This window comes from Aspergillus tubingensis (assembly GCF_013340325.1).
Source record: "Aspergillus tubingensis WU-2223L DNA, scaffold_6, whole genome shotgun sequence".
NCBI lineage: Eukaryota > Fungi > Ascomycota > Eurotiomycetes > Eurotiales > Aspergillaceae > Aspergillus > Aspergillus tubingensis.
Window position 1 is genome coordinate 2,468,082 of NW_023336280.1, and position 15,256 is coordinate 2,483,337.

Here is a 15,256-nt window from a genome sequence, read left to right on the forward strand (position 1 = left end):
GGAGAATAATCAACGAATTGAGGCTTCAGATATTTATGTTTCTCTTGTGACTCTGCTATGAGCAACAAGAAACGAACACCCAGGCCTGCAGTACATGTCCCCGCAATAGTAGGGGGGAATCGTAGCCATAATGTCCGGGCCTGTACACCATCAAACAATGTGCTAAGTAGAAGATAAAAACAAAGTAGATTGGAAGGCGAAACCGATCGTACGTGCTCCTTCCATGACAGAATCGGTATGCCGAGGGAGCATACAAATGATAGGGAGGCCGATGCAATGGTGAATTTATTGCGATACTGAGGAGACATTGCCCAGAGCATCAATAAAATAAGTTGGCTGCAGCTCAAAGCGAGGCCCAGAATGATCTTCACACTGATAGAGACCTTGGCATGCTGGTTTGATTCCAACGTAATCTTCCTGGGTTGCCCAAGGAGCTGCAGTATCCTCCAGGCTACGGCTGGGAGAAAACATGCCGATAGGACTATACCAAATATCACCTGCTCAAAGAGTAGGGTAAAGTCCAAGTAGGAGCAGCCATGAATCGGCGGCCCAAATGTCCTATCAGCTGCAGAGCTGCAAGAGCTTGCCATGTTAGTTAATGAACGATAGCCAATGTGCACCGTTACCTTGTTATTGGTGAAAGTTAGAATATCCAAGCCGACAAAAGTTCAACGACTTTAGTGTAGGATTTTAAAGATGGGTTCACAAGCAATCTCATCAAAAGAAGAGAGGGGTTTTCCCTAGGCAACAGCAGAAGTGTGTCTGTATCTGACGCTAAGGCAACTAGTTGACGTTAGTTTTATATTAAACCTTGCAGCTCCTTATCTGGGCTTGACTGCACCAGTCAGATACGTAGTCCGTCTAGTCGGAAGAACCCCTGTCTGTGATTACGACTGATGGCTGGTTGGGAGGATAATCATCTGGATTCATACAATCTGGATTCATACCCAGAGATAAATGAAAGAAAAAGAATAAGAAATGTAAATGTGCATAGAGATTAGACGCTACCATAATGGAATTCTCTGGGTCCTAAAATTGTAATATTCACTAGCATGAGTAGAGTGCAATTGCAAGAGACACATATCTTCAGATTATACTCGTGATAGATAGTATATGTATCTTCTAATAGCATTGTAGACTGTTTCATTCTCATAGGTTTAGAGACTATTTGAGGGTAGGTAAAATCACCATCGTATTATAATACTTTATTATAATTGTAAATTCATGAATGCGTTTATAACTAGTGGAGACATAGCCAATAGTCTATCTTTCCAGTCTTCTCTGTGATTGTTGTGATATATCTGCCTACATCTCAACATCGAGTCAATTTCCAATGGTTCATTCCTTTTAATGAGCCCGGAGGCGGGGCGAAGTATTTTTGCTACGACGTGGCTCTAGGAATGCAATGGAAGCCTCCCAACAACCATTCCTCCTTTACATTAACCTTGTTACATCCACCCCTCTAGCATCCACAGCGGGACACGCTCCCACGTCGCCATTCAACCTTGACCCTTCACGCAGCCCCCTCGCCCCTAGCTGCCTCAGTCCTTGCATACGCCTCCTCTAAATCCGCAAGCCGCTGCCTGATCGACTGCGGCTTTCGCTGATACGTGCAAAGCGTCGCAACGAGGCACGCCGCCGCGATACCCGCACAGATGCGCATGTCGGTATTGAACGTGCTAACATAGACCTGGCGAACGAGAAGCTGCTGCTGCACTGGGAGCCGGTAGATTGCGGCGGGGGTCCGGTAGAATGCATCCAGTTGCTCGGGTGTGAGAAGGCCGGTGAGCGTGTGCTGGACATCTGTGTTGAAGACGATGAAGCCCGAGGCGATGCCGATGCTTCCGCCGAAAATGCGCAGTTGGGCGACGATGCCTTGGGCGACAGCTATAAAGGGGTTAAGATCAATTTTTTTTTTTTCCTTCTTGATATTTCGACGAGTTTCAAGGGATATCTGTTTGACTACCGCAGCCGGATATACGTATTGGAGGATAAGTATAAGGAACGCACGTACCATGATCCTGAAATTCAACCTGCATAGTCGTAAGAAACGTGATTGTAGAGAGACTCAACCCGATTCCAAACCCCAGAATTGCTTCGAGTCCCCACTGCCTCGGTGCAGGGTCTACCGAGTCCGTCAGAGTCGAGAGCGAGGCACACCCAATCACCATGAAAATGCTCGCCAGGTTCAGCGTCCAGAAGGCATTGTTTCGCTTCGCAGACGCGGCCCCGCCGATCGCAGAGCCGACGGCTGTGCCTGCCATTAACGGGAGGAGCAAAATCCCAGATGCGACCGCGTCCTTCACATTGACAATTTGTGCGCGCAGGGGGATGTTGACGATGGCCAGAAGCATGACAAATCCAGTCAGGATGGTGCTCCTGTTGCCGGCCCGTCAGTGGGGTGTTATTTAATATTCTCGGGGGATCGCCTCCAAAAAGACTCACACAAAGCCGGCGACCATGACACGGCTTGACAGTAGCCGGAACGGCAATTGAGGCCGAATCTGCTTGAATCTCGGTTTGGATAAGATAACCCATTGCCAGTAGACGAGCGCTCCCCATGACAGTACGGAGATGATGAGGACGATAATCACCGGCGCGCTGTTCCACGCATAGGCTCTGATGGCTGCTTCATTCAAGATAAAGACGAACAGGACAGATCCGACAAGTATGAGAAGTGTACCGAGATAGTCAAGGTGTCGGAAACGAACATTCTTCGCGAAATGGAAATCGTTGGGCCACACGAGTAACAGGGTTACCAGAGGAACAAACGCACATGGGCCGCTAGACAAGGTGATCAGACAGATTTCTTCATCTGCATCTCTTGAGCTGTTGCAAGGACGTACTTTATCCAGAATCCCCAGCGCCAGGTGCGATAACTCGTGAGGGCGCCCCCGATCAACGGTCCGCTAATCCCAGCAAGAGCGACAACCACCCCGATGATGCCAGATATTGCGGGGAGTAAAGGAGGGGGGCTGATCTCGGGATAAATAATCATGGCCATCGCGTACAGCCCCGATCCGCCGATTCCCTGCATCGCACGGAAGCCGATGAGCTGGCTCATATTCTTCGACGCGGCACATCCCATCGACGCGCCGAGGAAGATCAGGAAGCACATGCACAGGAGGAATTTCCGGCCAATGACATCAGATAATCTTGCCATGAATACAGCGCATCCTGAATTTGTATTACTTGAAGATTCCTCGAGAAGAGCAAAGCAAGAAGTGGAGATTCACCAACATAGGACAGGGTGTACGCCAGAACGATCCACGAGCAAGTTTTGAATCCATCGAATTCGTCAGAAATGGTGTATAGCATGGTCGAAATAATGGTGGTATCCATCAAAGACAAGAACAGTCCGATGGCGATGCTGCGGGAACTCATGGTCAGTGCTCCGTCACTCATGGCGGGGACGATGCCTCTCTTGGGTCTCACCAAAGAAGAATAATCACCAGCCTCCATGTCGCAATTGTCGGGCGTGGTACCTCAAAGGAAGGAGAAACATCTGCGCTGGTAGCCGTGGCTACCTCAGAACCCATGATTATTACCCAAGCAGTGGTAGAACGATGTGGAAGGGAATCAACACGGACAGATACAGGCGCATCTGAACAGTGGACGATATATTATGGCTGGCGCAAAGGTGGTGCCTAGACAAGGCCTCAGCCCTACTTAAGTGCTTCAATTGCTAGTAAGCTCAATGTCTGGGACAGCCTCCTCACTAACACGCAACGGTGATTGGTGCTGTCGTGAGGGGAAAATCCCAACCCACGAGTTCCTTCGGCCAGGTGTCGGCTGCGGCGATGGACCCTTGCTAGTGTGGACTGCCCGGCGTGATTGTGTCAGGTGTCAGGCTATCCTCATACAATCTAATTTGGCATTTGTCCTATCTGGGGACAGCGCTACTTGCGTGCCCAAAATCGCTAGATCCGCCGAGGTACGTGTCGGGCGTCCACCATGCAGCTTCAGCCTCATGCGGCCGAAGAAGCCTATACAGACCGACGGCGAGGTACACATGTACTATGACTTATATGTTCCAGGTTGCTTCAGAACACCATAGGGCAGTACTTATCCAGGAGAGGCAAGACCTGGCCTAAAACCAAAAAACAAACAATTCAACGATAAAAACCGAGCAAATCAGTTCTGGCACTATGCCTGTAACCCCACTTATTTTCCTGCTTCTGGGTGCTAGCACGTGGGCTACAACCCTGCAGAAACGCGATGCAGCCACGGTTCCGATCGACGTGTACGGTTTAAAAACCGACATCGCCGCCCTCAGCGTCACGTTCGATGGGTTCTACAGGACGATTGCAAATTAGTCAGGATGAGGAGATCGATATGGAAGATGATCTGAACCAAGCCATGAACGATGCCATCGCCTCTAGCACGTTTGCGACTGCGACGAGCACAAGAGTCACAAACTCTGTGACGGACCTCAAGCCGGATATTCTTGCCATACTTGACAAACTGGTCGATAACGGTGTTTTCACTTGCTTCTCGAACATTGCTTGCTATTGTGGGTTAGATGTCTGACAGATGACATAGAAGCCTGGCTTCACCTCTGCCTGAGTTGTCAGTATGGTGGAGGCGAATCCCCAATTCCTTCAATATTTTGCTACTGTATTCTCGGCAGAGATTCAAGCCAAGGTCACGACTGCGGACAAGGCTACTATTGCCTCAGTGATTGTGGAGGTTGATGCAAAGTATTCCAGTACGACTGCGGCCTTTTACTGAAAGAAGGAGCATTATCTGCGATGATTTAAATCTAGCAGAGGTAGACAGTCACACTCCAGTTTTAAAATGTGTTTACGCAAGCTTCAGTAGAGCATGCCATGTAGCCAGAGCCATGAGTACAAAGTTTAAGTGCGGTACCAGGTCTACCAACATACTTTATTGATCAATTCCAGGTAGCTGCTTTTACTCACGAACAATTAATTCTGCCTTGAACCCTTTCTACCTTCCATAAGCTTCATCTCTTCGTTACCGTTAGTGCGTACATCATCTTGGTGACCAGACTGGGGCTCGATCCCTTTTCTTTTCTTTTTCTTTTTTTTTTTTTTTATTCCGCATGCGCATGCCATTCTTAATAGAGATACAGTCGCACTATGGCTCTTCAACTGAGAACATATATCCCTGAATGTTCTTTCTACTGTCCTTCCTGTTTCTACTGCTGTTATTATACTATAGCTTTTTAACTGAGAATATATATTCCTAAATATTCTTTTTATTATTCTTCTTATTCCTGCTGTTACTATTATATTATAGCTCTTTAATTAAGAATATATATTTTCAAATATTTTTTTTACTGTTTTGTCTATTCCTGCTGCTACTATTATATTATAATTCTTTAACTGAGAATATATATTCCTGAATATTCTTTCTATTATTTTTTATATTCCTGCTGCTGCTGTTACACTATGGCTTTTTAATTGAGAATATATATTCCTGAATGTTCTTTCTACTGTCCTTCCTGTCCCTGCTGCTGCTGTTGCACTATGGCTCTTTAACTGAGAACATATATTCCTGAATATCCTTTCTACTGTTCTTTCTGTCTCTGTTGCTGCTGTTGTACTATGACTCTTTAACTGAGAATATATATTTTTAAATATCTTTTCTACTGTTCTTCCTGTTCTTATTACTGTTATTATATTATAACTTTTTAATTAAGAATATATATTCCTGAATATTTTTTTTACTGTTCTTCCTGTTCCTGTTACTGCTGTTATACTATAGTTCTTTAATTAAGAATATATATTTCTGAATATCTTTTCTACTGTCTTTCCTGTTCCTGCTACTATTATTGTATTATAGTTTTTTAACTGAGAATATATATTTCTGAATATCTTTTCTACTGTCTTTCCTGTTCCTGCTACTATTATTGTATTATAGTTTTTTAACTGAGAATATATATTTCTGAATATTCTTTCTACTGTCCTTCCTGTCCCTGCTGCTGCTCCTGTTGTTCTTGTAGTTCCGAATGCTCCTGCGCTTGCTGTTGGGCCTGCTGCTGCTGGTGTTGATGCTGCTGGTGTTGATGCTGCTGGTGTTGATGCTGCTGGTGTTGATGCTGCTGGTGTTGATGCTGCTGGTGTTGATGCTGCTGGTGTTGATGCTGCTGGTGTTGATGCTGCTGGTGTTGATGCTGCTGGTGTTGATGCTGCTGGTGTTGATGCTGCTGGTGTTGATGCTGCTGGTGTTGATGCTGCTGGTGTTGATGCTGCTGGTGTTGATGCTGCTGGTGTTGATGCTGCTGGTGTTGATGCTGCTGGTGTTGATGCTGCTGGTGTTGATGCTGCTGGTGTTGATGCTGCTGGTGTTGATGCTGCTGGTGTTGATACTGCTGGTTGTGGTTGTGGTGATCATGGTGATGGTGGCCTTGGTAGTGCTGACTCTGGTGCTGATACTGCTGGCGGTGACGATAGTGGCGCCGCCGAATCCTCTGTTGCCATTCGACCGCGACGCGTCTAGCTCCTAGTATTTCTATCCCGCGGTATAGGTAGCAGTTCGCGATTGAATGGCCCCCGCGGCCACAAAACCGGCATCTTCTGGGTCTCCAGCCACCGCGTCTGCCACGGTCACGGTCACCACCGCGACCACCGCGACCGCCATTTCCATGTTCTTCGTAATAAGTAGAAGCTCCAGTGTTGCTAGCCGATGGCATGATGTTTACCGGAACTTCTATGTATCAAATTAGAGGAGAACTAATCTCTGGAAGGAATGCGACTACTGTCATGATCCCGCCTGGTGCGCTTCAGGAGTGAATCATCTGGCTATCTATTCCACTAGACTATCCAGTAAAAGACAAGAATTCTGAGTCAACAGACTCAGAACGCGCATCTTTATAAGCTTCAATTCACTAAGTTCTGCCAGGCATGTGACTGGTTGTCACAACTACCTAGTCCTCCAGCATCTATCATTGTTAGAACAAGGATCTTACATGTTCAGAGTATACACCGATGAGATAACTGAACTTAATTATCTTCTCCCACAAGAAGAGAAATAGAAGATGATATTAACTAGAAGATTTATGAAAGATTATAAAAAAAAATCTATCTAAGTTATTTTTATTATATATATTATACTGACTGAAAAGACATGGTTCGAAATTATTTTATTTTAATTGAGATTATTTAGTTAATCCAAGAACTTACTAGAAAGATAAATAAGAAAAACAAAGATATTATTTATATTAATAATAATTATCTTACAGATACTTTGGATATTATTATATAATATATTTCTAAATTAAATATATTTAACAGTCAATAAATCTAATTATAATTAATATATAAAAGCCAGCTTCTAACAGGTTGATTAAATTAGAATTGAGAATAGTAACTTTGATTACAACTTCAAATAAAGAAATTTTTATTATTAACTTCTGTTTGTTTTGTTCGTTTGCTGCTTTCGTTGCTGTAGAACGCTCCTCAAGACTTAGGAATTATTGGACGACGGTTCAGAAACTCTGGCCAAAGCCACTGGAAGCAGGCTCATTGGGAGATCAATTCATTGTGCTCAAACCCCAGAAGACCATCACCACCCAGACCAAAGAAGAAAGCCAAGAACAACAGACCCAATCCGAAGTCCACAAGGGAATCACTTGCTCAGTTCCGGGAGTTGAGCCCTTATCTATTGGGGCTGTCTGGTTCCCGGAGGCCCCAGCTAAATCTCTACAGCGACTATTCACTCTACCCGAGTGCTTATGTGATGTTCGGTAATCGTCCCGGGGAAACCAGTAATATAGGTTTTGATAAACTGTATAAAATATCCGGATAGTTAGTATTTGCTATATAGTACCGCTTGTCTTGGGATAAGAAAACCACATTCTCTGCTGCTCTCCAGAATGGAATTACTGCCTATGTTTATGCGCTCGAGGTCCTCAAGATTCCAGTATCTTAGATTGCATTCGCTGGCGACTCTGCAGGTGGTAATCTTATCGTGGCACTGCTCCGCTACATTAATGAGGAGAATCCGGCGCTTCCATTACCTTGCTGTACAGTTTTATTGTCTCCTTAGATTAATCTGAGCACTGAATCTATTAAGAATATGCTCCCGAACCGCAATTATAACACTGACTTTGTCAAACAGAATTTCCTTGACTGGGGCCGGAAGACTTTTACGCCTGAGAGGTGGGATAGCAGTAATTCCTGGATTATATTCCTAAGAAATGAGACTCAGCTGGATATCCTGGTCTTTGTCAATGCTGGTACATCAGAAGTTTTCTATGATAATATCATAAAGTTTACAGAGAACTTAAAGAAAAAGGATAATAAGGTTGAAGTGCTTGAAACTCCTAATACAGTCCATGTTCCTTATCGGCTGGGTAAGAATTGGAACCTGGAAGACGCTCAGGCTATTTTCTTGGCAACAATGACTAAATTCCTTGAGAAGACCGGTGCTTAAGTCGGCAGCTGTGTATATACCTTTCTCAAAGTGCTCGAGATAGGCTGTCAACTGATCGAAATTCTATGTACATGAATTAGAAAACATGTGCAATACCTTATATCCCCATTTTATATATAATATGTGCAACTTTGGAAACTTCAAATTGCATGTTTCGAATTGCTAGAATTGAGACTCAAAATTAGACAAAGACATATATTCATCTGACATACACATCTCCGTAGCTTGACTAAATAGTGACACTGAGCTCACCCATTTTATCGTCCTAAAGAGAAGTGATCAGTACCGAAGACCTGTGATCTTCGACTTCTCCACCACATACTGAGACCGAAACATTTACATAGATCTATGTAGACAATACAGTCTTCACACAATAACAATTGATTACTTGGGCACAGTTCACAAGTAAACAAGTTTGGTAGGACATCATTGCACTCCAACCGGGGGGAGGTTTCATCGCGCGGCTGCGGTTCGCCATACTCTTCCCCGTTACTGTTCTTTGCAAATCTCAACGGCCATTGACCTTCAGGTAACTTTTTTTTTTTTTTTTTTTTTAAAAAAAAAAAAAAAAAAGGTAGCAGGTGTTTGCTATATAGATAACAGCACATAAACTCACATACTGCCACTACACCGCTTCAAGTGAAGACAGAGAGACTAAGTACTAAAGACCCTGCAACGCCATTGCCTCATTCAACCGCTTCACAAACACCTGAACATGGTCCGGTCCCAAGACGTTGGCATGGTCACCTGGCACATGATTCAATTCAACCTTCTGCCTTGAAAAGTTATCCCAAGCAGCTAGACGTTTCTTCCACTCTTCAGGTGTGACATTCAAAAACTCCAATGGAGTGCAATGAAAAACATCCATGTGGGCATTCACCACTCCATTCGGCTCATAATCTCTTCCTATCTCCTGTAGGCTGAAGGCAACGTTTATCCATTGCTCGAGGCCGCCTTTATCCAAACCCAATGCGACAAGCTGAGCTGGGTCCACTTCCTCGATTACTCTGGCCAAAGCTTCTTGTTTCGGGAGTCCAGAGAGCTCCGTGATGAGAGACCGGTACGAATCACGAGAAAGAAGGCCGAGAAAGTAAGAAATGTTAAGCAGGCAGTCAGTCCATGTAACTTTCTTCAGGATTGGACTAACATATGGAGGGCGGTTAAGTCCAGCCAAGTATTGAACTTGATCACCTTGTTTCTCGAGGTACTTGGCAAGTTCGAATGCTAGCATTGTTCCGTAGGAGTATCCGAGAATAGCGTAAGGGCCGTTCGGTTGGAGCTTCTTCATGGCGGAGTGGTAGGTACGGATGCATTCGTCGATGCTGGTGAAGTATGGCTCCTTGTGGTGGAATCCGCGGGCACGGAATGCGAACACGGGTCTGTCTGTGATGAGCTTGGCCATGTTGATGAATATGAGAGCTTCGCCTGCGGCGGGGTGTATGAGCCATAGAGGAGTTTTGTTGCCGTTGGGCTGGAGCTTGACAGCTGGGATGTATTGGTGGTGATGTTGGCATGTTTCAGATAAACCACGGACGGTGTTGTGGGCCATCATCGTGGCGAGGGGGATTGGCTCATTCAGTGACAGTCTCGACCGCAAGCCATGTTGAAGCTGGATAAGCGTTAATGAGGTAAGGCCAAGCTCGAAAAGGTCGGTGTCGATTCCGATGTCTTCTTGAGGTACGGATAAGAGTTCTGCTAACTCTTCCACGATTGCTTGCTCGGTCGGGGACCCGGGTGGTCTGTATATTGATTGTCGATATCTCTTGATCATGTCTCTGTTAGTAGCTTCTTCCATTTTGTAATGGCCACTTGCAACTTCCCGCTGCAGGTTAGAACGAGGAAGCTTCCCCAGGGATGTGCGCTTTATACTTTGTAGAGGCAGAATATACGGGCGCACATTTGTTATCATTGTAATGCGGTGCGTTATCGCAGTCATCGTCTCATACCTAGCTTTGGCATCTCTAACGCAGTAGCTATGCTGGTATATGACGCAAGGTCTCTCTGTGTCTGCACCCCTGGGACGGAATGGAAAGCATATCACACAGTCGGAAACAATCCCCGGTATTTTGGCGTCCTCTATAGCGGCTTCCAACTGCTGCGGAACATATTTGACGCCGTTGACAGTGATCAATTCTTTCGTCCTGCCGGACAGATTGATTCTGCCATCTGTGTCTATGTAGCCTGTATCCCCGGTTCGAAACCAGCCATCTGGACTGAAGGCCTCGTTGGTGGCTGTATGATTGTTGTAATAACCAGAAAATACAAGCGGGCCTTTGAGTTCCAAGTGGCCTACTTCTCCTGGACACGCGAGAATACTATCCGTCGCTATGGAGACGATTCGTGCCTCAACGCCAGTAACACATCTGCCTAGAGCAGCAAATTCGTTGTTGTTACAAGTGTCATGTGCAGGAAACTCCAAACTATAGATGCACCCTGCACAAGTCTCGGTCATGCCGAATCCAGGGATGATGACATTTTCAGGTGCGCCGTGTTGGGCCAGTAATCGCGACACTTTTGCACCGGTACTGACAACAACAGCCTCCCCACCAGACACAATGTATCGCAGACATTTCAAGTCAAAGTGAGGTTCATCTTCTCGTCCGGGGGCTTCCAAATAGCGGCCAACCTCAGCGAGGAAGAAATTGGGTGCAAATGTTCTAACCACCCGATGTCGACTTATGAGATCGAGGAACAAGGCTGGGCGAGAAATGATCTCGTCGGATGGGACGTGAACCTGATCGCACCCGACAAATAGTGCATGGAGATGGATCTCGATTAAACTTCCCACGTGGTCGAGACGAATCCAGTTCAGAAACGAGTGACCAGTGCCATCAACGCGTAAGCATTGGGTTTTCCCTTGAAGGGAAGCCAAGATCTGATTATGCGTCAAGGACACAGCTTTGGGTAGACCAGTACTTCCGGATGTGAGCATCAACAAAGCAGGATTCCAGCCACCGCGGCCAATGGGTACTCTGGAATTGGTTTCTGTAGTAGCGGCAAAGTCGGCTGGTGGATCACTCAAGGATTCTACGGTCACAACGTGCAAAGGAGCCTTTTTTGGAAACTGGTCTTGGAGGCTTCTCCGAGTTAGACAGATAGGATTCTCGAACAGCTCGCTTAGGTGACAGAGATGTCTTATCCGGTGATCTTCATTTCGAGGTAGAGCAGTGGACATTGCAGGGATGCAACCTGCATATAAGGCAGACCATAACCATATGATATTGTCCAGATGGTCTTCAAAGTGAAGGAGTATGACAGGAGACTTGGTGTCGCACTGCAGCCGGCGTAATTGTATGGCATTAGTTGTGGCCAACGAGTCGAGCTTTGTGTAACTCAACCTCGTGGGAGAGCCGATCCCAGAATAGCCAGGAGGGTAAGCACAGACACCACGAAGCCCTTGGTATTCTGCTGCTTTGCGGAGAATGTCTATCAAAGAAATCGCCGTCATTGTGTGAGTAAATAATGTAAATAATTAAGTCAGGGCTCAAATGAATGTGAAGAGATATGACAAAACTTTGTGCCAGAACCGAGAAGAAAAGAAGTGTTCGATGCGACTGTTTGGCAAATCCCGGAAGCATGCATCTAGACATGCCATTTTATACATCTCGACATACATAGAAAGATTAAGCAACCACATTTTCTGATTTTATCTTGCTTGCGAATGGATCGCATGGGAAGATGACATGGCTGGAATCAGAATGCGGGCTGGAAAGATGCGCAAGCCCACTCATGGCAGGATCCTCCTGGCAAATATGTGACGATCTGCCTTTCATTTTGCTTGTCCTTGTATAGCCAAAGTATCGCCTCGGATAAACTATCCAGGAAGGTGATTACGCACATCATCGGACCCAATCTCTCTATAATTAGAGACCAGCGTCACAGATCCTTTGTATGAGGTAACATTCTCCGTACTACCTCAGGGTTGGCAAATGCCGAGAACCCCGCTTTTCTTGTCTCCTATTCGGTTCTATTACATCTTCTCTGTACTGGTTCCCATTTTGGATGTGGGACAACGGATTGCATCAGCGAGGGGCGATCGGTTATCCATCCATTGATACTGTAGGAAGCATTGGCACTCCCTTCCTGATAAAACCAGTACTATGTCATAGTTGCATTGTTTCGGTACGGTCACTCGAGGATGGTCGGAGTCAGACTCGTGAGAGGAGACGATGAGATGATAATCTATGCAAGGGATTGTGCCCATCTCACATGCCTCGGATACCGGTGACTTGGGTTAAACATGAGACACTGATTCTTGAGGCTATTTATGAGGCCTTGATACATTGATGTGTAGATGGATTGCGGACACCAGTCAGCAAAAACACAAGAACTTAATTCTGCTAGCTCTATACCGAACTGCATCGTTCATTTCACCGGTAACTAGCAACATGTATCGGCCCTCAGAAGAGGCAAGAAGGATTTTCGACCTTCTGCGTCAGAACTCGGAACGCCTCGGTCTTCCGGTCGATATTCTTACTAGCCAAGTACAATTTTATTCTGATTCAGATACGATTTACTATCCGATCCCTTTCAAGGTCACTGAGACCCTGGCCGCTCTCAAAGGGATAGAAGGGGCCCTGGCAGCTTTGATAGCGGATCTACAATCAGAAACTAAGCCACATGAACGAAAGACTACAATCAACCTTGAAAGGGCAACGCTTTTTGGCTTTCAGGCACTAGTCACCAATATCGATGGATACTCTCGGTCTGACCCCGAGGTCAAAAGGTACTTGAAAGGTGAGACAAGTCGCTGTCTTTTCCATGGTGCAGGGAGCGGGGTTTGACAACATGAAGATACGGATATCCATGCTGCACAATCGAATCCGTACCGGCGCATGGCTGCCAGTATGTATCGGACCCAGAATGATAACGAGTTCTTCCATCTTCATGGCTCTTTGAACCCCACTGCTACTCTGAATATGATCGGCCTAGACAGCCACTGCGCGGACCTCACTAACTACGATGAGATCATAAACACTATTCAAAGCCAGGTTCAGAAATTCTCTGCAGCTGAGCTAGAGACCCTCAATGAGACTCATCGGCAAGCAGGGGTAACGGTGTATGAGTATGAGGAATTCATAAACACCCCTCATGTAAGGTGATCCTTGCAGCTCACACGGACAGAAAAGCCAAGATATACTCACATTACCGGGCAGGGTAGAACGAACATTCAGGAACCATGGTGGAAGGTCATGCGCCTGCCAGGGGAGGCACCTCCATCCGTGTTCAACCATAGTGGGGGTCCTAGGATACTCGAAGGCGTCAAGGTCTTGGAGCTCTGTTGTGTCATTGCAGGGCCCATCATCGGTCGTACGTTAGCCGAATATGGAGCGGATGTCTTGAAGATTACATCGCCAACGGTGCCTGACGTACCATTTTTTCAGGTCGACAATAACATGGGCAAGCGTGCTGTGGAATTAGATCTCAAAACTGACGAGGGTCGCCGCCAGTTTGAAGCCCTTCTCACCGAAGCTGACGTGGTCATTGATGGTTACCGCCCTGGCGCGCTTCGAAAACTTGGATACAGTTCAGAGGCTATGGCTGCTATGGCAGAAAAGCGTGGGAAAGGCATTGTCTACGTAGACGAAACCTGCTTTGGGCATGAAGGCGAATGGTGCCATCGCCCGGGATGGCAACAGATAGCGGATTGCGTATGTTACACACAAAATAAGCTTTGCAGGGACATAACAAAATACTGACCTGCAGATAGCTCACCGGGTTTGCAAGGTGTCATGGGAGGTTCCTCGGCCGTGTGGAGCCCATGGTATCCCCGTTGCCTATAGCAGACTCCGGCGCGGGCTGTATGGGTGCTATCGCTGCCTTGACTGGCCTCTACAATCGGGCTCAATATGGCGGCTCATATATTGGTCAGGTCTCCTTAATGCAGTTTAACTTACTACTCTACGCTACCGGAAAGTATCCTGAGTCGGTGGAGTCACAGCTGCAGAAATCCTTTGCTCCTGCATTCTCCAAAATACGCTTCTGCGATAGCGTTGGCCGCAGCTCTGTCTTAGCATTAGAGGTCATGAGGGAACAATTTCCATACCTCTTCGCGGAACCATCTCCTGAAAATCGCCAAAAGAACCTGACAGAGGTGTGGTACTCTCATCACTACGGTGCGGACGTGGAGGTTGTACGACCTGTAGCTGAGATTGAGGGGGTCGTGAACGGTTTCGCTCGCGCAACCCGACCAAACGGTGCAGATGCATCTCCATCCTGGGATTTCCCTGAAGAACAGGATTCACGGAAGCTTTAGGCCTATGCAAGTCTGCAGATGAGACGGATTGCAACATCGGACAGAACAGGGTGTCAGATCCTGGGTTTTCTGAGTTAGATTACAGGGAAGTCTACGAATGAGGTCTGCAGCGACGGGCTTTGGAGCACATCTGATTGAGCCAATTGGTTCGATTTTGAATTATAGTTATAACTCGCATATGTCCGCCCATCCTGTTCTGTGTTAGTATGCTGATGTCCCATCCATTCATTTTCCCAACTCCCATTCTACCAAGACATTTCATTACTGCTCGATGTAGAAGTAAAAGATTCCTTCACATGCAGCTCCACTATATTAGTAGGTTGCATACAATCCCAGTATTAAACAGGTCACAGGGTTACAATACTGACGGTGCGTTTATCTCGCCACGCCCATCCTGAGTCAGTCCTGCACATCGGTTCAAATTCCCGCTTGTCATAATTGCGCTTTGTGGGTGCATGACGACAGGAAGGCAAAAATCGAGGTCATCACTGTAATAAAGCAACCTGGTGACATCCCGACCTTGGTTTTGCCTCGGAATGTAAGCCCTTACTGCCCCTTTGCAGCATTTAGTAGCATATGCACCATGATACTTTCATCTCT

General features: G+C 46.3%; 5 protein-coding genes across 5 annotated transcripts; 3 read left to right on the top strand and 2 right to left on the bottom strand.

Moving 5' to 3' along the window:
* Nucleotides 1-1,513: 1,513 nt before the first annotated feature.
* On the bottom strand, nucleotides 1,514-3,539 carry AtWU_04573 (MFS general substrate transporter; the record flags this gene model as incomplete). Its single annotated transcript, XM_035499684.1, has 6 exons — nucleotides 1,514-1,887; nucleotides 2,015-2,379; nucleotides 2,446-2,784; nucleotides 2,847-3,177; nucleotides 3,237-3,370; nucleotides 3,436-3,539. 6 exons carry the CDS (start codon nucleotides 3,537-3,539, stop codon nucleotides 1,514-1,516), a joined length of 1,647 nt encoding a protein of 548 aa, XP_035355577.1.
* A 609-nt stretch (nucleotides 3,540-4,148) lies between these two features.
* On the top strand, nucleotides 4,149-6,465 carry AtWU_04574 (serum response factor-binding protein 1; the record flags this gene model as incomplete). Its single annotated transcript, XM_035499685.1, has 4 exons — nucleotides 4,149-4,243; nucleotides 4,317-4,517; nucleotides 4,575-4,708; nucleotides 5,969-6,465. 4 exons carry the CDS (start codon nucleotides 4,149-4,151, stop codon nucleotides 6,463-6,465), a joined length of 927 nt encoding a protein of 308 aa, XP_035355578.1.
* Nucleotides 6,466-8,043: 1,578 nt separating this feature from the next.
* Nucleotides 8,044-8,400, top strand: AtWU_04575 (alpha/beta-hydrolase; the record flags this gene model as incomplete). Its single annotated transcript, XM_035499686.1, has 1 exon — nucleotides 8,044-8,400. One exon carries the CDS (start codon nucleotides 8,044-8,046, stop codon nucleotides 8,398-8,400), a length of 357 nt encoding a protein of 118 aa, XP_035355579.1.
* Nucleotides 8,401-9,061: 661 nt separating this feature from the next.
* On the bottom strand, nucleotides 9,062-11,848 carry AtWU_04576 (thioesterase domain protein; the record flags this gene model as incomplete). The annotated part of the gene is made up of 1 exon (XM_035499687.1): nucleotides 9,062-11,848. The coding sequence occupies one exon, from the start codon at nucleotides 11,846-11,848 to the stop codon at nucleotides 9,062-9,064; it is 2,787 nt and encodes a 928-aa protein (XP_035355580.1).
* Nucleotides 11,849-12,788: 940 nt separating this feature from the next.
* Nucleotides 12,789-14,656, top strand: AtWU_04577 (CAIB/BAIF family enzyme; the record flags this gene model as incomplete). The annotated part of the gene is made up of 4 exons (XM_035499688.1): nucleotides 12,789-13,137; nucleotides 13,195-13,493; nucleotides 13,557-14,051; nucleotides 14,111-14,656. The coding sequence occupies 4 exons, from the start codon at nucleotides 12,789-12,791 to the stop codon at nucleotides 14,654-14,656; spliced, it is 1,689 nt and encodes a 562-aa protein (XP_035355581.1).
* Nucleotides 14,657-15,256: the final 600 nt, after the last annotated feature.